The sequence below is a fragment of the Cavia porcellus genome, unplaced genomic scaffold (assembly GCF_034190915.1).
Source record: "Cavia porcellus strain 051 isolate PalLab524CR breed Dunkin Hartley unplaced genomic scaffold, mCavPor4.1 scaffold_40, whole genome shotgun sequence".
In the NCBI taxonomy this organism is placed as follows: domain Eukaryota; kingdom Metazoa; phylum Chordata; class Mammalia; order Rodentia; family Caviidae; genus Cavia; species Cavia porcellus.
Window position 1 is genome coordinate 3,647,047 of NW_026947523.1, and position 19,191 is coordinate 3,666,237.

The 19,191-nt window shown below is 48.4% G+C and overlaps 1 protein-coding gene across 2 annotated transcripts in view; it reads right to left on the reverse strand.

Annotated features, from left to right (window-relative positions):
- Atxn10 (ataxin 10) overlaps positions 1-19,191 on the reverse strand; it is a 135,234-nt gene that overhangs the window by 58,405 nt on the left and 57,638 nt on the right. Inside the window, exons 8-9 of one of the 2 annotated variants that reach the window (XM_003461317.5) lie at positions 14,057-14,165; positions 12,430-12,599 (exon numbers count right to left, since the gene is read on the reverse strand). The exons of the other annotated variant lie outside the window; for it this stretch is intronic. Coding sequence (XP_003461365.1) covers positions 12,430-12,599; positions 14,057-14,165 — 279 coding nt within the window. The remainder of the gene's footprint in view (positions 1-12,429; positions 12,600-14,056; positions 14,166-19,191) is intronic. 2 annotated transcript variants of the gene reach the window in all.

Here is a 19,191-nt window from a genome sequence, read left to right on the forward strand (position 1 = left end):
TCAGTGCAGGCTGCAGAAGGATTTGTAACATAAGATGTGCAATAATACAAATAACGCAAACAGCTCAGCCTGAAAGGACAACACACCACACTCACACACACACAGTTTCCTGAAATTCCCATCAGAGAACCCTGAAATACTGAGTCCCTCCTCAATAATTTCAGTCAAACAAAAATGCAAATTAGCCTTTAAGAAGCTCACACAGTTATTTATTTATTTTTTTGGCACAACAGTTCACCTTTCTTAAATTCTCTTAGGTATGTACAAATTTCCTTTAATAAAAATACTTTTTTGAAAATGACAGTCTTTCAAGACAGTGTCCAGAACAGTAATCACTTTCAAACAGTCTGGGCAAATGAAAAGAATCCTATTTTAAATTTAATTTGCAAAAATTAATGCTCAGATCCCCGCACCTGAAAAGTTCCGGGTATTTTAAATGCATCTGCAGAACTAAGAGCAGGGAAGGGGGCAGCTTCGACTAGTGACACAGGCAGGGGAGAGGTCACTGGGCTAGTGCACGCTGCTTGGGCGGCCAACGCGGTCCAGACTGTGGGACTGCGCCAGGCTATCCGGTTGTTGTGTGGCCTCACTGGTGACCAGCTCTGCATGACCCAAGCGACTTAACACCCTTGGCCCTTGGTGTGCAAGTCAACACAGGACTACCACTGCCCACTCCAGCTGGCACCGTGCAGTGCTCATCCATGACTGTGATCACTGCTGCTCTTACTTGTCACTCTGTAAATAACTCAGCCTGCAGGGTCTTGCATAAGGCTGTAAGTTTTAGTTTTCCAATCTAAGAAAGCGTCAGAGTTAATAACACTTTCCCCACAAAAGACGTGCAACTACTTCTGAATAAGGCAAGCTGTTCCCCTGCAGCACACAGAAAAGAAGAGTCCCTGGCTGGAGCCTGACCCGAGCCCGGCTGCCCGAGGGGCGAGGACCGCAGGGCGGGGGTGGATGAAGAACCAGGACCTGCTGCTTCCCCTTGCTCCTCTCCCCCACCTTGGCCTCTGCGGAGCTTCCCAGGAGGCGGTGACACACTCACGCGGTGTGTGAAAGGCTGAAGACGGGTACGCCTGCATTTTACCACAGCCCTGACTCGGGGAACAGAAGCTGCCTTGTGGAGCGTGCAGCCTGATGAAGACACTGCAAAGCCGCGTGGCGGATGGCATGGACGGTGGGCACAGCACCACGGACCCCGAGTGTGATCCGGGCACTGAGGTGGGATACAATGCAACACGCTGCTCGACACACACAGCGGGCACCTGTCAGAGGCAGTGCTACTGTCACAGTCACAGTGAGACTCATCTCATCCTCATGACACGAGGCAAGGAAAAGGATCATTCACAGATGACAGAGACTCTAAGGTTAAGCAACGCGTAAAGATTTGCTGGGTAAGAAAGACATCTTTAAACACCTAGAATTAAAACTGGCTTTCTGCTCCTAGATTAAAACCTTCTGTGCACTGCATGAAAGTAGCGAGAAGGGGCACACAGCAAACCCTTTAGCCCACGGCCCAGCTGCTCCTGGCAGTGCCACATGGCCAACAGGACTCAGGGACATGGGCAGTATCCCAGGGGGCATCATCCTGGGAGGCAGCAGTGAAAAGCCAGAGTGGGGAAGGAGAGGAGGCACCCAAGACCCAGCAGAGATGCGGGCCCTAGGGGCCGGGAAGTCAGCACACTGAGACAGCACCTCACGCAGGCAGCCTCCAGAAGGGCGGCGACAAGGAACAAGCAGCCACAGTCGAGGCCCAGTCCTCCTCACCGCAGCCACTTCATGGTAACCTGCCTGTGAACTCTAAGGCTGCGGCTTGCCCGTGCCTGGGAGAGGGGCAGGGAAAGACCATTAACAAGGAGGCAACAGCCCGGAGTCACTCCAGGAGCGTGGCTGAGAACCACTGCCACAGGAAGCCAGCAGGAGCAGGGTGGAGCGTGCGGCCCCTGGAAATGGAAGCAATGGTGAAGTGCGCTGCGAGGAAGTCACCAGCCAGAGCTGCTGGCCTTCCACAGAAAAACGACGGCCATGGACAAGAAGGCGGGTTAGAAGCACGCACATCGCAGGAAGGAGCTCTGCAGAGACAGAGGAGAGGGAGGAGACTGCAGAGACAGGAGCTGTACCCCAAGAACTAGCAAAAGCGGAGTCTCCAAGAGACTAAGCTTGCCTTACACGACCAAAGACAAATACAGGTAACAATAGGTCAATCAGCCAACCTCAAAACAACCCGGAAGAACATCCGGATATGGAAGTTGTGCAGAGTCACTCCCCAGGCGGATGCAGCAGGTGGCTGCAGGCACCCCCACCCCACCCTGGCTCACCCTGGCTCAGTGCCCACTGAGGCTGAGGTCCACCGGGCTCTTCGGGAAGCCGCCCACAGCCACTGCTGCCAGATGCCCAGCGTGCTGCGTCTATACCCTCTCACTTTCACAACCAGCCCCGCTGTGCACGGGGCGTCCTTGGGGCGGCACCAGGCCAAAGCCCTTTCTGTATGCCGGCACACAGGATGGCGGGAGACCCTCGGTGAACAGCAAACGCAGACCTGTTCAGCTGAGCTAAACTCCGGACCACGGTGCCAAGAAAGCACGTCGGGTCCTACGCACAGCACGGGGTACCCAATGCCAGCAAGGCGTCACTTCCGCCCAAACTAAAACCCACAGCTTGAGAGTCAGGACCACTCTTCTTCAGTTAGACCGTCATGTCTGTGAAATTAAATTCGATCACAAAAACATAAGCAATAGGCTTTTAAGGGGGTGGGTGACGGGCCATGGCTTCAGGTGCTGCTGGGAAAAGCCTCTTACAGAAATGGAACTTTGATCCTCTTCATTTTCAGCTGCTGCCAGGGAAAGAAGAAAAAAAAGCCAAATATGCTAAAGATCAAAACTGTTTTAGATGTGTGACAGACAGTTGCATCTTAATTTTTTTAGAAATGAAAAGAGCTGCTCTCCAACACTTGACATAAGAGCACTTTTCTTGTGGAACCAAAGAAATGAAGCCTGAGGAGACAGAAATTTCACAGTGTCAAACATACTCAGCTCTTCCCTAGACCAGGAGACAAAACACAAAAGTTCAACATTCACGCACTCACTCAAAACCACCAAAATCAGGGGCTGGGGATTTAGCTCAGCGGCATACGCGCCTGCCTTGCAAGCAGGCAGTCGTGAGTTCGATCCCTGGTACCGATAAAAACGAAAAAGACCAAAAAAAAAAAAAAAAAAAAAAACAAAAACCACCAAAATCGGAACCCTGACGATGGAAAGCACCTGCAAATTTTATTCATTTGGGCAAACAGGAATTACACGCACATGCCCTTTCTCTCCTTTACCAGCATCTCGTTATTAAAATAACTCATGTTCCCTACAAAGGTGAGGAGAAGTCAATGGATGAGGAGAAACCAAGCCTAACCTCCTCAGCTGGGGACAGCGCTTAGTGTGTGTAGTGGACTTCCTTCCGGTCACTCTGCACACACACACGTGTGTATCTTAAGTGTATGTGAGGTGATAACATATAAAAATATATATACACATAGCACAAATATAAAATGCAAAAAGCAGGGTCTAACTAGATACAGGGCCACTTCCTGCCGTGAAGTGCATTCACACATGTGCTCCGACCTCACTTTCCTGACACACTTGCTACCCACAGTAAAGCAGACCGTTGCTAACGATGTCGGTGCCACTGAAATCGCGCACCTAGAGTACAGGCGACCTGAGCGCTCCTCGCGTCCTGTGCCACCTCATTCTCACAGTACCCGCCACCAGAAACGCACTGTCCCACTGCTGGAGGAGAAGCGGCAGCACGAGAGGCTGTCACTCACTCAGGGCCTCTCGGCCATCACGCGGCCCACCTTGGTCTGTCCTAGGAGACTACTCTGGAGTCGCTGAGTCTGTGACAACCTTCATTGCTTTTAAGCCACAAAACACTATGCTTACTGTGAAAAACAAAAATCAACTCAGGGTCGCTCTAGATTTTCATGGTTCCATCTTAAAACAACTGACTATTTAATCAAGCCCAGTTTGTTTTTGTGTCTGTTCCGGGTCAGCGTGGCCTCTTCCCATGCTTCCTGGCCCCCACAGTCTGCCGAGGACGCTTTCCCCTCCACTCTGAGCAGCTGAGCTGACCTTACTACACAGGGACTCCCGGTAACTTCTCAAGGTCCGTCTCCAGGGTGCACCATCCCTTCCACGAAGCTGCCCACTTCTGCAGGTTGCCGTGACTACTGCCTAAGCATGTATTTTACTTTAAGACATTAGCAATACTGTGAAGAGAATTCCCCAATTATTTCCATTCTCTTGTCAAAATTCTGGAGCTTTCTCTCATTGAGGTTTCTCCTGGCCTTGCCAGGGGCACCCAGTGCCTTTACACTGCCTTGGCCTCCCCGGGAAGGTGCAGCCAGGGTTTCTCTCGGCTTCCTGAGGATAAACTGTCTGCTGCTGAACACACATCTAGACGCTGATCACACAGCACAGAGAAGCACAGAGCAGACACTGGCTCCAAGGCCGTGGCCGAGGCAATCATCCTAGGTGCCTCCCGCAGGTGGCCGAGCTTCTTCAGATCCACAGGGTTTGAGGACACTGTGTCCACTGAAACACTTCAGCTCACATCCCCACGCCCAATAAAAAGCTTTGTAAGAGCTGAAGAAGGTGACCACTGCTGCCGAAGGCAGTGCCACAACATGCTGGTGACAATGCAGTGCCCACCCCGAGGGGTTCATATGAATGTGGCCATGGATTTCAAAGGACAAGGCCCCAGCGTTTCTTTCTGGGAAAGATGGACGCAGCAGAGTAGAGAGGGAAAAACTGGGGCCCTGGAGTCACAATTCTGCCTGCAAGAACTCCCTCCAAGGAGGCGATGTGGTGACTCTGAGCGCGACTCACTATACAACACTCACTCATTTCCTTTCCCTCTGTGCCGGGGGTGGCGCAGGCTTTAAGCCAGGCATGGCTGTGTGCCTTCAAGGGGCTCGCAGCCCAGACAGGCAGCGCAGTGGCCAGGGGTCTGCCTGGCTGGGGCAGCAGTAACAGCAGCGACAACTGTCCGCTGTTACACTGCACTGGTATGGTCAGGAGGACTCTTTCCTTTAAGCAACATTATGCCTTTCCTGCAAAAGACAAGCTGGTTACTCTCACAACAAGAAGACACAGAAAGGAATTTTTGGAGTCAAATGGTAGGACATCCTGTATGTCTTTAAAAGAAAAAGTTACAGCTGCAACAAACTTCAACCATGATAGGCGTCCTCGAGCCAGGAATTTTAATTTTGCTTACTGTAACAGGAACTGTAAATTCAGGAAACTAATGGTGACAGCTTGATTTATTAATTTTGACATATTTCTTGAGCTGAGATTACATTACAAAGAAGTGGAATTCTAAACAAGCCAGATCTTGCCTATACATTCAATCTTCAAATCAATAAGCCAGGATCTGTGCAACTCACTTCTGACCGGGCAGAGACACACGGCGTAACCACGGCAGGACGCAGGCCTGGGACGTCCAAGCCCCTCCACATTCTCATGCACCCAGAACACCTCCGGGAGCCTACATGGAAACTTCAGCTTTTTACGAGGCAATAACAAAAGAGAAATTCAACTCAAAAGGTATTTGTAGGCGCACTAACAAGAAAAACAAAGTTATTCTCTCCTCAAGAAAGTTCTCTTATTTACTTTTACTTTACTTCCTCCAAAAAGTACCATTAGAAAAGTAATGTACACAGAATATGTGGATTACTTTGAACTCTGTAAAAACCCATGAAATGCTATCTACAAATTTCTATTTGAATACAAACAGTAGAGAGGTGCTGCAGTGAACCAGAGCTATCAGAGTTAGTAAGTGGTCCACACCATGCATGTCTGGGTTTACCCAGCGCAGAAGGCCTGTCTGGGTTCTCCGCACCACCAAGCCCTCTGTCCACCGCCAGGGCCTCTGTGACAACGGCAGGAGAGGAGTCAGTGTCAGGAGAAGCCACGGCCCAGGTATCTCCACAGCTGCCTGCAATCCCAGGAGTCAGGCACAAGGCTAGGGCCCTTCCTGGGAGGTAGACAAATGCTCATCCAGGAAGAGGGTGCAGCCGTGCACCCAAGACACTGGGAGAGGGCACACAAAGGACTCAAATTAAAGGAGATGCCGGAGGAAAGGGGCGGTGGTGATGGTGTAGTAGGAAGGGACTGAGCTTGCTAAAATGAAATTGAGTGCAAACTTAGGTATTTTCGTGTCATTACTTTGCTGGTGTTCAGTTTATGCACATGAATCACACCGAAGATCCATGAAGACCTAGTACTCTGTGCATCTGAATTAGCAACCTGTGATATGCTTACAGGCCAACGCCAATTCTTGGCAGAACATCAAGGGGCACACAGGCGGACAGAGCACAGAGAGGAGAGGCCTTCGCAGAGAAAGCACCTTCAGTAAAAAGGCCACGCTGAGTTATGCCACTGAGAAAGGCGCTGCGTCCACTTCACACTAGCCCAGGTCGGGAACAAGAAGCTGGCCAGGCCTGCAGACAGGGCAGCCAGGCCCAAGCCAGCTGGCCCACTGTGTGGACGCTCGAAGGTGACGCCAGCCAAGCCCCGACTTCCTTGGACAACCACTGACTCTGAGGTCAGCAGCAGTGATGGAAAAAACAGGACCGAGCCTCACCAAAAGCAACAGCCTAAAAGATGGTTTTCCAGCTTCATGATTTAATAATAGACATATACGCTGCCTGGAAACCCCTCGGGCAGGGGCGAACGGCTTGCCTATTTGTGGCTCTTCTGTCTGGGTGTGAAGGGCCGAAAAATGGCACTGGAGTCATCGTGTTCTGGATGTTTAACTACTGAACATTCACAATAAAGTGTGTTTAAGACGAATGGGGAATGTACATTCAGATCTCTAAAGCCTAACCTGGAACTTACATTTTAAAAAATTATTTGCAAATACTACACTATACAGATGTGCTTACAATCAAAAAATGTAATTTAGATAGCACAAAAATTATAATAACAGAGGATGTAATCAAATTATCCTAAACATAAGTGACTTCCAAAACTAATTACAGAACCCAAAATTAGAGGGACATTAACTTTTCTCTTGGAGAGTCACTTTATTTTTACAAGTCTCTGCTTATGAATACAATCAAGTAACTTTATAGAATTTAGACTCCTTACAGTGCTTGCCTGGTAAGTGTGAGGTCATGAGTTCAATTCCCAGTACCAAAAAAAAAAAAAGAGAAAGAAATTAGACTCCTTGAACATCAGGCTGATGTCCAACTTGATTTCTATCTTCAAGACCTACATCTGTGTTCCACATGAAGTTTGTTGCCCTTTCAAAGAACTGTCCATCAAGAAAAATGCACTTAATGTCAGTACTTGTCACAAACCACAGAGACACATTTGACATGAGGGGCAGAACAAGCTCAAGGGATTTTCTTTTCAGCGCTGGGGACCGTGTGTAACAGGCAATCCAGCTGAGCCTTGAGGCCGGACCCCTGTGAAAACTGTTCTGCAAAGACTCGGGTGCGCGGGAACGTCCTGAACTGGGGGGCCATGGGGAGCTCAATGTCTGCACACGCCAAACCCGCCCGTGGAACCACAGCGATGCCTGGGGTGAAAGCTCCACGTGCGTGGGAAGCTGCGAGCCTGGGGCCGCGGGACCTCCACTGCAGGAGGAGGCGAGTGGCGGGTCCCACGCCAAGCAGCACGCCACCTCCAGGCGGCCAGAGGTCTTGGGCAGGAAAGGAAGTGAACTGGATCGCCTTCCTGTCCACTTCAAAACATGCGTTTAGCTTCGTGAAATAAAAAAGATTTGCTTTTTTTTTTTTTTCTAATAAACATTAACTTAAGGAAGTTATGACAATGGTAAAGAACAACAGAATGGGAAGAAAAAGAGTAAGCCCCGAGCTCCTTATTCTAATAAAGAAGCCGAAGAATGCTTTCTTCCCGTCTACAGCTTAAAATCCTGTGCTTCTCCATCAGAAACCACAACGGGATCTGTGTACATTCACAGAGGATGAAAAGTATAGTATACTGCCGCTGTGGCAAAGGAACAGCAGGCAAGGCGGGCCGGCACGAAGGCCAGGTAAGAGGAGACTCGGCAGGGTTACAGGCCCGCCCACGCGGAAGGGGGCCGGCGATCCGGGGCTTCGCAACTCGGGAAACGCGCGAGCGACCCATCGCACGCAGGGCAGGAACAGCTAGCAGCTAGCAGTCACAGGGAGACCAGGTGACGTCTACTTCTGCACAGGCCCCTGACTCTGGCACGTGGCCCCAAGGCGTGACTCTCAGAGGAAGACGATCCCCATCCTGCTGACTCTGTGCCGCGGCCTCGCTCAGCCCGGCCTGCTCCCTGCGCTGGGCTCCGGGCACGGCCAGTGCAGGAGGCCAGGTCCCCGGGGCCCTTCTCTGAGAGCCTCTCCCCAGACTCCAGATAGTGCGACCACTGCCTGTGCATCATCCCCTACAAAAGCGGCTGTCGGCTCCGCACTCCACAGACCTTAGACAAAATGAATCACTTTTAAATCTCTGAGCCTCAGTTTCTAAATTCAGAAAATGACGATAAAATCTTTTCAGTCTTTTTCATGGAGGTGTCGCAGGCTGACGTGACCTAATGCGAATAAAAAGAACTCTCTAAAATGGAGAGAGACAGACAAAGATAGAGGGTGCCTCTCAGCAGGTGGACGTCACAGCAACAGGTGAGGTTATGTGACAAGCAGAGACACGGTGGGCTTAAAAGGCTCCTGCTCACACTCCAGGGGAAGCAGGCAGGACGTGAAGATGGCAGCAAAGTGTGTGTTGTGTGATTTTGGGATTCTGGGTCCAAAGGGGAGGCCACAGATGCTTCTGGAATGGAACCTTCCCAGGAAGACAGCCTTCCTTCATCAAAGAATCCTGAAGACTGGGACAGTTAACACTGGAGGAAATGATGAATGGGGAAAGATGAGAAGACCCCCAGAGCTCCAGACTTCAACACAGAGCTCCCCGGGAGCCTGGCCAGCAGCACCAGTCTGAAGGCCTTTGGGCAGTCCACTATAAACCTTTTCCTCCAAACCCCTGAGAAGAAGCCAGATGAGAGGCAGTAGAGTGCAAGAAAAGGATGCAGCCTGGGAACTCACGGGCAAACAAATCCAAATTCCACTCCGGGCTCTGCAACTGACCAGCTGCTGGCTTCTCCTCAGAACGTGGTTAGCAGGTCCTGCTCTGTAAGCTGATGAACAGAATGAAGTCAGCAAGCCCTGTGACACAAGGCACAGTGCAGGGCACAGTGGGCACTGAATAGGTGATCACCCCTGTCCCTTTTTGCTGAGTGAAGGCTCAATCTTCATGGAATGTGCTGACTCCAATCCCACCTACCTCACACGTTCGGTCTTGGTGCAGACACAGCCACATTACCCTGAAGCCCCCAACTTATGTAAAAGCAGGGCAATCCCTCCACACAACACAGGGAGAATTAACGGCCCCATGACAAAGCAGGTACCCAGCCCTCACTTCCCCAAACTACAAAGCCTCCAAGCGCTCCGACTCCATCCCGGACGGTACCAATGACCAAGGTAACACCCAGCTGGCGTCAGGATTGGCTACAGGAATAAAGAAGCCCGGGCACATCCAGGCTAAGACTGCAGTGCTGGCTCAGGGTCTCAAGAAGGCCAGAGATCTCCCACTGTAAATGCTTTCGGGTCGAGGCCTTTTAATGGCACAGGAAAGAAACCAGAGAAAGACAGGCGTTCTCATACTAGAGGCTGAAGTCCCCCATCTATTCCAGAGTGTTTGCTCAGAAATCAGTGGTGCCATCAGCCAGTGCACAGGGCAGGAACACACCATTGACTTCCCCCGAGCCCCAGTGACCTGGACACAGCAGCACTTGGGTGCACTCTGTGTTTGCTTAGGGTGCAACCTGATCCCCACTCCAGTGGGTTATTTCGTAAGCCTTTTCAGGGTACTGTAATTTGCTCCTATAAGAGGCCAATCCAAATTAGCAACAAAAGAATAGTTAAACACCAGGAAAACCACTGCTTTTGTGCTGCTCAAGAAAGGCAGTCTTGGTCATTAAAAAGGTAAAGTGTCTTACTCTCTATCAACTTTCCTTTGTAAAGATCAGTCCAGTAATTTTCCAAGGGAGAGGTAAGTAGTCCTACCCTAGCACCAGCTGGAAGCTAAGGAGAAGCAGCACAACGTGCGAACACACATCTCCAGGCAGTTGCCCCTTTCTTACAGTTCCTATTTCTCTGCGGGGATAGCCTATCTTTTCATTCAGATGATGCGCATTTTCCTTTATATCTGATAGTTAAGCTTCACTGTCAACTTGACTGGCATGGCAGCCACCAAGGGATAGTAAAACACACTTTTAGGGGTGTACGGGTGGGTCTTGCAGGTGTGGCCTGAGGGTCTGCATCTGATCCTTGACTCTTTGCTCTGCTCTGCCTCCCAGAGGCAGTGAAGTGATAAGCCATCCTCTGCCATGCTGTCTCTGCCGTGGAGCCAGGAAACATGCACTGAGCCATCTGAAACCATGAGCCAAACAGCCACCTCCTTGAAGCCATGTATGTCTGGTACCTGGATCCAGCAAAAGGGAAAGTGAACTGACACCGCAGCCTTGAGCTACAGCCGCTGCCCTAAAACCGCTGTCAACATAGACGCCACGTCATGCTCACCTTTACTGATCACATGTTGTCTTGACTATCAGCACATTTTCCTGTACACCCAACACTGTCACACTTGGAGAGTGTGAATGCTCTGCTACGGAAATCCTGGGTTCTACCACATGTCCCTAAAACGTGTTGGCAGTTTCGTTCTGGCAGGAGATTATCTTGGTTAAACACAGAACTGCCCATGGAAGAGCAGCAGCTCAAGCCTTGGCCAAAACAGTTTGGCCTTTTGCCTGGCTGCATGCAGCCTGCCGCACACGGGCGGGATTCAGGCACCAGCAAGGGGTGAGGCGGCGGACACCCCGACTGAGGCTCGGCGTTCCCAAACCCTCCCCACACTTTCCAGGGTCCAGGTTGTTCCCTCTCCGCCCTTGATCCTGCAAGCTAGGAAAGACCTGGTTTTCCATCACTGTGAACTGCCCTGCACGGCAAACACTGTGCCATTCCCTTCCACTAATTTCCATTAATTTCACTCCCGAATTCGCGTTCTGCGTCAAATCTGAGTGTCTTCACTTAGCTCTCTTCTGTCTGAAGTTTATAATGGCTTAGTCCGATAGCAGCTTCCTTAGCTATTAGTAAGAGGAAACCTCAACTTTTCTCCTCAAAATGTTCCACTTTTTCCTACAATGCTGTGAGTCATGAGTTCCGAATTGCCTGCTCTAAGGGCATGGCCCGGGCAGGTAAGGCACCCAGGCTGCACCTATGTCCACGAGCGCTTCCTGGGCGTGTCTGCCGCCCTGGTGTCCCTTGACCAGACCCTTTGTCTCTTCACTGACTCCCCTTCTCCAGAGCTTCTCCACGTGGACGTCACCACCCACAGAATGAAGACCTCAGGGAAGCAGCACTTCTTACACAGTGACTAGCTTCAGAAAAGCTGGAAATAAACGCTGCCGGGCCAGCTAACGGCTTGCCGGAAACGGTACTAGATCACTTCTGCCATGTTTTACTTCTCACAGAGGGACAAGTCCTGGGCAGATTCAAGGAAGTGGAGAAACAGATGCCAGCCCTCGAAGGGGGAGCAGCAAAGTCACAGTGCAGGAAAATACATGAAATCACTCTGATTCTTGTCCACTTCTTAGAAACTATAACCTACCACAAACTTCCTATTTAGTAAAACAAAATTAATGCCGCCCAAAGCCAGACTCCAGGAAGGCACTGGAACGCCAGCCACGTGCACCAAGTGGCCGCAGCTCCCCACAGCCCTCTCTCGCTGCCTCACGTTACCGCATCATCAGCTCTCTACTGCTCAGCACAAAAGGTTCCCCCAACAGTCCGCTGAGCTCCGGAAGACCTAGGACTTACGTTCCCGTCCACTGCAAAACAGCGCCCGGAAAAGGTTTCGGCGTCACCATCCATAATGCAGGCTACAGACGTAAGGGGGTTTTGTCGTATTTTTTATTAATGGCCAATAACATTTTTTAAAGCCTACTACATGCTAAAATTCTTTTTAGGGCTAGCGAATACCTGTTTTTATTGACTGTTCTCCACATGATACGAGAGTATCTAAATGTACTCGCTTCAGACAAACACTGAGAACTGTAAGGAAGGGCGCTGGCTTGACACATCCCAGACAAAGGCAAACTAAAGCACACAAAGGCCAACACTAGTATCTGTGGGAAAAATATACAATACATACTATTTCATGTTATATATAGATGTATACATCTCTATATATCTATATCTATATATAATATATATAGGTTCTCAATGCTTTCTAAGCACCTCAAGCTTCTATTCCAAAATGAATACAATCTAAATTCTAAATGCCACATTCCAAATGAATATATATGTACATGACACACAGTGAAAAATAACTTTACCTTGTCCTGGTTATCTTTATTCTTGTAACACAGATTTCCGATCAGACGGATGAGATGAGACTTAAACCCCTCGGCCATATTGGAGACGTCACCTTCCGCTCTGACACAACCAGAGGTACTAAAGATGTTTGTGGTGTTGTTTCCAGTCACGTGAATCACTCGGAGAAGATCTAGAGCCCAAAAACAACTCTTGGTACATGGCACTACATTTCCATAAGTTTTAGTATTTGGCACATTTCCATAAACAAATCTAATTTATTTCAATGGATTAAAATAACATAAAGGTAAAGCATTTCTTTAAGTAACAAGATTTACATGACAATTATTTTTAACTTTAGTTTTGGGGACAGAAGCCATGATGATTACCCTGCCTTGAACTTTTTTTTTAGTACTGGGATCGAACTCATGACCTCATGCTTACCAGGCAGGCGCTGGTGTAAATGCGAAGCTAAATGCTTGGCAGCGACTTGAACTTTTTATTCATTCACAAAGAAGAGTCAGCTAAAAATTTTCCTGCGCCTTTCTGATAGACCTCTTGAATTCCAACTTCGTCATACAAGAACTCAGCTGCTAACATGGCAGCTAGGCCTAAGAGACAATGTTTCCGTAGTGACCCACACTGCAGAAATTGAGACAGCTTTAGTTTGCTCCATGGCAGAGCATCGGAGCGACAGCAGGTGCTCCATGGACCTACACCTTAGCTACAGTGAGAAGAAATAACACTGTCACACTCCATGAGCCCCTAGAGGCGGCCCCCAGAAACCCTCTTCCAGGAGCTGTGTGGCAGAGATCCCACAGCATCTCACTTAGCCTCTCAGCAACCTGAGAGAAGCAGCCATTGCCTTCCCAATTTTGCAATGGAGAAATCAGGCTCAGAGACATCAGGGCTGCTGCAGAGCCCACGCGTCCTGCCTCCCAGTGAGTCTCAGGTCAGCGAGGTTTGGTCTGTGATTACCAGGAGCATGGATGAGCTTCCACAAACCTCCTACCAGCACAGCTACGCTTCAGACTCGGTCACCTTTGCTAGTGGGTGGGGCGCTGAGAATCAGAATTAGCTTTTCCAAGGGAAATACAATAGAGAGTGACAGGCTGACTGTACCGAGTAGGTCTATCTGAATTACTTTGCAGATAGGTTGTCAATAAAGTTAGTAATACTTTAATTAATGGCTTCTTATTGAAAATAATTTTCTTACAAGCATAGGATCCATGTAAAACACTATTTTATGTGTTCAATAAATGTAACTGAGAAACATTTACTGTCAGATGTTGCAAAATTACATTATTTAAAAAGAAAAAAAACCACAATCATCAACCGCCCTCTGACAGCCTAACTGTCACACACACTCCTGCGGGAGCATCTGCACCTGCCAGCACAGGCCCGCTGGGCTCATCTTGCCAAGCAGGGTCCCCACCCCGGCACAGAGGCAGACCTACAGAGTGGTCTCGGTGTGTTCTGTGTCCAAAGCCTGAGCCATGACCACGACACCACCATTTCTCTCAAAAGCAAATATTCAGAAAGTCTCAAAAGTGTTCTTACAAAACTGCAAACTAAGGGTCTGCATTTGGTTTTATATTACAGTGTGACAACGACTTGTGAACTGAAGACAGTGTGCGACACTTCACTCACCGATTACTCCTTCCAGTAAGCCGGGGAAAGCCTGCAGACAGCCCAGCAGCTCGGTGTTGGCCGCCATTTCACACAGCACATCCAGCAGCCTGATGGTGGCCAGGACTTCCTACACAGACACGGAAAAGTGACTGAAGAACGTGAGCAGCTAAGTGAGTGGAGCGCTGCAGGTAACAGTATGAGAATAAAGCATTACAGTGAGCGTGAAAGTCAGTGTGTACAGCACACCTAAAGAGAGAAACATTTATGCTGAACAAAAGATAGTATTTAACATGTACTAGGATCGACATTTTTACTAACAGACATCTGCCGTAGAGAATGCAAGATTATGTGTTATTACTGTCTTCCTGCAGCAAACAATCAGAAAAATTCTTATTCAAGCAAAAATACCTCCCAACAGCGGGATAAGTGCTCAAAATTACTAGCTATTCCTATATAAGATTTATGCAAATACTTTCTTTTTGCAGTGTTCCCAGTATGCAAGTTCTACAGTAAAGATATGAATGTCCCGTCAAATACATTAATCTCTTGTCCGCAGGAATCCAACAAAGTGCTGTGGTTAAAAAACTCTGGTTTCAGAGACTTATGATAATTTCTGGGTAAATATAAAGCTACATGCAGTATCTTGGTGGGTTAGGAAAGATATGATTTGAAAATGTTAGTTTATACAGCTACTACAATAATTTACATCAAATAGAAGCACGCAACAAGAAGCTTCCAAGTACCAACTGCACGGCATTAAATGTCCTGTACAAAACTCTTAAAACACAATTTTTTGAGACATTTTAAACCTTGCTTTTACATAGTACACATTATTTGAAGAAATGTGAGAGAGACTATAAATTTAGGTAATAAAGATAACACTGTTCAAAACAAAGATAAATTCCTCCTGTTACTGCTAAATCTGTATCTACTATTTTCTAATTAGGAGACTTGACAGTAATATTTTAATGTAGCATTCTAAAATCTAAAAAAAAAAAAAAAAAAAAAAAACCTGAAAACCGTAAGAAAGAACACCTTTTCCTGGCACTGGGAAGTGAGCCCAGGGCTTCATGTGTGCCACGCTGGCACTCTACCACTGGACGATAGCTCGGCCCTTTTACTCTTTGAGGAAGGGTCATCCTAAGTAGCCCAGCCAGCCTTGACCTTGAGATTCTGTCGCCTCAGCCTCCCACGCAGCTTGGATCACAGGTGCGCACCACTGTGCTCAGGGAAACAACACATTTCTAACATCTTTCCTCTAATCACACTTCACTTGCTAATTAGAGTATGAGGGCTCTAGATTTGAGGTCTGAGTTAGTACCAAGAAAAGCGTCTTAAGTCAACTCATTAATTCCACAGGGATTCGGACACCCTTCAGTTAAGTGGGTTTTTGCCCATGCTGTCATCTCTAGATCCGTTCTCTCCTCAACAAGTGTTTGGCTGACGTGAGGTGTGGGGCACAGCATGTCCCAAGATGAGCCTGGACCATTGTCACACCCACAGCCAGGAATCAGGAAGGACTTGACGGATGCCATCGGCTGGCCCAGCCAGCATCTTACATTTGGAAGGCCAAGTGGTCCTAAAGCTATGGCTTCATAATGATCACTAAATATCACCTTGCAGGTGATGCTACAAAATGAACATATCGACTGGAAGATTTATAATCCACTGAGAAGAGATAAAGCACGTATGGTGTTTTTCTTACCCAAAAGGTACCAGTGTAACCTAGCGGCTGATTAGGGAACGCTTCTCTTTATAAAATGTCCCTGGTAATAAAGAAGCAATGAGCAGGCAGAGTCTGAATACTACTACATGTTGGTAGTCATTAAAGACCACAGAGATGGGCCAGGGATTTAGCTCAGTGATATAAGTGCCTGCCTGGCAAGCACATGATCATGAGTTCAATTCCCAGTACCAAAAAAAAAAAAAAAAACCACCACCACGAAGACAAGCCACCATGCATGCCTCGCAGTGAAAGTGCATCACCTACAGTAAAACAGACTGCAGAAAACCAAAACAACAGACAAGCTCAAGTCCCAAGACGGCCCTGGAGCTAATCATCCTTCCCGGCCAACTGGGGGAAGAGAAAATCAGCCGTGGCTGGGGACACACTCAGCAGGTGGGAGCTGCAGGAGACCTCTCCACAAATACCAAGCCCGTTTCTTCAGCAAACAACCAGCAAGGGACGGGGAAAAGGAAAAAGAACGAGGGTCCAGGGAAAGCCAAATACGAATGGACAGTGGAGACGGAGCACCGAGGCAGTCACCAGGGGGCCACCCTCTGTCACTGACTCAACAAAATGAACTTGAAAGAATTTCTGTGGGTAACGAGGGAGATCTGCATGCTGTAGAGCTGATGTTAAATTCTATCATGAATACTTCAGACATGCTAGGTGTGTTGCACATGGGTCTGAAGGTGCCTCATCCCTCCAAATGGCTCATGAAGCACAAGAGCCCCATTTCAGGCAAGGCACTGGCAGAGCCCAGGGGGACCCTGAGTGACACCAGGACCATGCTGAGCCCAGGACACAGGCTCCTGCATATTCTTTTTCTCTCTGTGTTTGAAATTCTTCATGCTAAAAAGCCAAAAATAAAATTAGAGGTATGGAAAACAGGCCCGGGAAGATTCTTTCCATTGCCCACACTCTGTGATAGCCCCCGAAGTAAACCCCAAAGAACCCTGACCTATCCCCACCTGAAACACCCCTGATCTCAGCCATTAAAAATCTTTATTGAGCCGGGTATCGTCGCTCACGCCTGTAACACCAGCTCTCGGGAGGCTGAAGCAGGAGGATCGTTTGAGTTCGAGACCAGCCTGGGCTACAAAGCGAGCTCAAGGCCAGCCTGAACTGCACGGCAAGACCCTGCCTCAAAAAAACCAATCTCTTAGTTAATAAAGTGTTTCTAATGAGCATTTGGATATTGATAACGAAAATAATAGCCAGGGAAAAATACTCTCCTAAAAACTAAGAGTGATGAGCAAATCTCCTTGCAGACATTTGGAGGCACTCTACAACCACTGTAATGAAAGCAGGCGCTGGGGGCGGGGCAGTAAGACTCTGGAAAGGGCAGCAGGGAAGACAAGAACGCACTTCGCACCAGTTCACCCGTCTCGGCGAGCCGGCCTTCCGTCCAGAGGCAGCAGCACTTCACAGCTTTGCAAGCTGTAAGAGATGATCACGATGTCAACAGACTGCAAGTGACGTGGGTCCCAGCAGGACTGAAGTGACTACGGCCATTGGCATAGCGCGGGCTTTGCGTCCCTGGTGACTGCATGGAACACACGGCTCCTTGCATTCTCCTTCCTCAGAGTAGCAGCCCACCAGCTCCCTCTGTACCGGCTGAAAACTCAGACACAGATCCAAATCCGTAAGAAGCTACTGCATGCTAACGCTAGTGAAAGGAGAGGCTAGCCACTAAATGGCTTTTTTTCTGGAGACAGCGTCTTGCTATGTAGGGCAGCCGGCCCTGGACTCACTCTGGCCTTGAATTCGCAGCGGTCCCCCCGCATCAGCTCCCGAGTGCTGGGGTTACAGCTGTGTGCCACACAGCCAGCACTAACCGGTGCTGAGGTAACGGCTGACACACAGCTGACACCTAGGACTCTCTGCTGGGGAGCACACCTTAGTGAAATGCAATGCACACTCAAACCCAGCCCATTCCCCAGGCACAGGAAACAGGCAGGAAACGGCTGAGGAACTCTTCCCAGGTCACATACTAGCAGCACGAGAATCAAGATTTAAACCCCGTTTCTTGCCAGAGATTTCATAAAGACTTAGTTGAAAGACAACTAATTTTTTAAAAGGCAAGTAATTAACTTGGATAACTTAAGATTCACACATCACTCCTTGCTTACAAACAGAGTAGATTCATCAAAACTGGACAAGCACAGAAAGAAATATGACACAGAGAGACAAAAGCTCAGTGAGTATGTAAAAAAATTCAGGAGTCATAAGGAAAAAGTCAATAAGCAGAACCAACAGGGCTAGGAACCAACAGGGCTAGGAACCAACAGGGCTAGGACCAATAGGGCTAGGAACCAACAGGGCTAGGAACCAACAGGGCTAGGAACCAACAGGGCTAGGAACCAATAGGGTTAGGAACCAATAGGGCTAGGAACCAACAGGGCTAGGAACCAATAGGGCTAGGACCAATAGGGCTAGGAACCAATAGGGCTAGGAACCAACAGGGCTAGGAACCAATAGGGCTAGGAACCAATAGGGCTAGGAAGGCCACAGAGCGCCTCTAATGGAAAGCTCTGAGGGAAGGGTTATGTGTGACAGCAAGCTAATTTTCTGAAAAAACCATTCACAGGGAGACAGGCTCTCACTATGTAGGTCACAGTGGCCTTGGACTTACTTATGTAGCCCAGGCTGGCCTCAAACTCACAGTGATCTTCCTGCTTCAGGCTCCCAAGTACTGGGGTTACAGGTGTGCACCATCATACGGCCCTGAAAATATCTTTAATAAAAGCATTTGAAAAGGTAACCTGATATGTAAAACAAATGAACATGCTGGTTACTGAAAAGTATTAAAGAGAAATGGTAATTAATTCATCTTTGCAAAGAGCTATAACCCACACAAGTCTTGTGCAGTATTCGCATACGATTTTTAGAATCTCTAACATTGTAAAACACACACAGCAATTTAACTTCAAAAACTTATAACCCAGGTTTGTATGTCCAAAACCACAGGTTTTGTACAAAAGTGTTGACTGATCCAGGTGTGGTGGTACACACCTGTAATTCCAGCACCCTGGGAGGCTGAGACAGGAGGGTTACAAGCTCAAGTTCAGGAACAGGCAATTTAATAACTTAGCAAAACCCTGACTCACAACAAAAATTTTAAGACACAACGGGGGATGCGGCTCAGAGCAAAGGTCCTGTGTTCAGTACTCAGCATCACAACAACGGAACAAAAGAAAGAAAACTCTTTACTGTAGTATTTGTATAGATCTCTTTAAAAACGCAACTGAAATATTATAGGGAAGAAATGAAACAATGATGATACAGTAGGTCTAGAAAGTGAAACACTATTCATCTGGCAAAAAGCATCCAGGAAGCGAGAATGGGGCCCCTCTTGTAACCCCAGGACTGCGGGAGCCTGAGGCAGGAAGGTCAGGAGTGAGTCCGTGCAGCAACCTGGCAAAAGAGG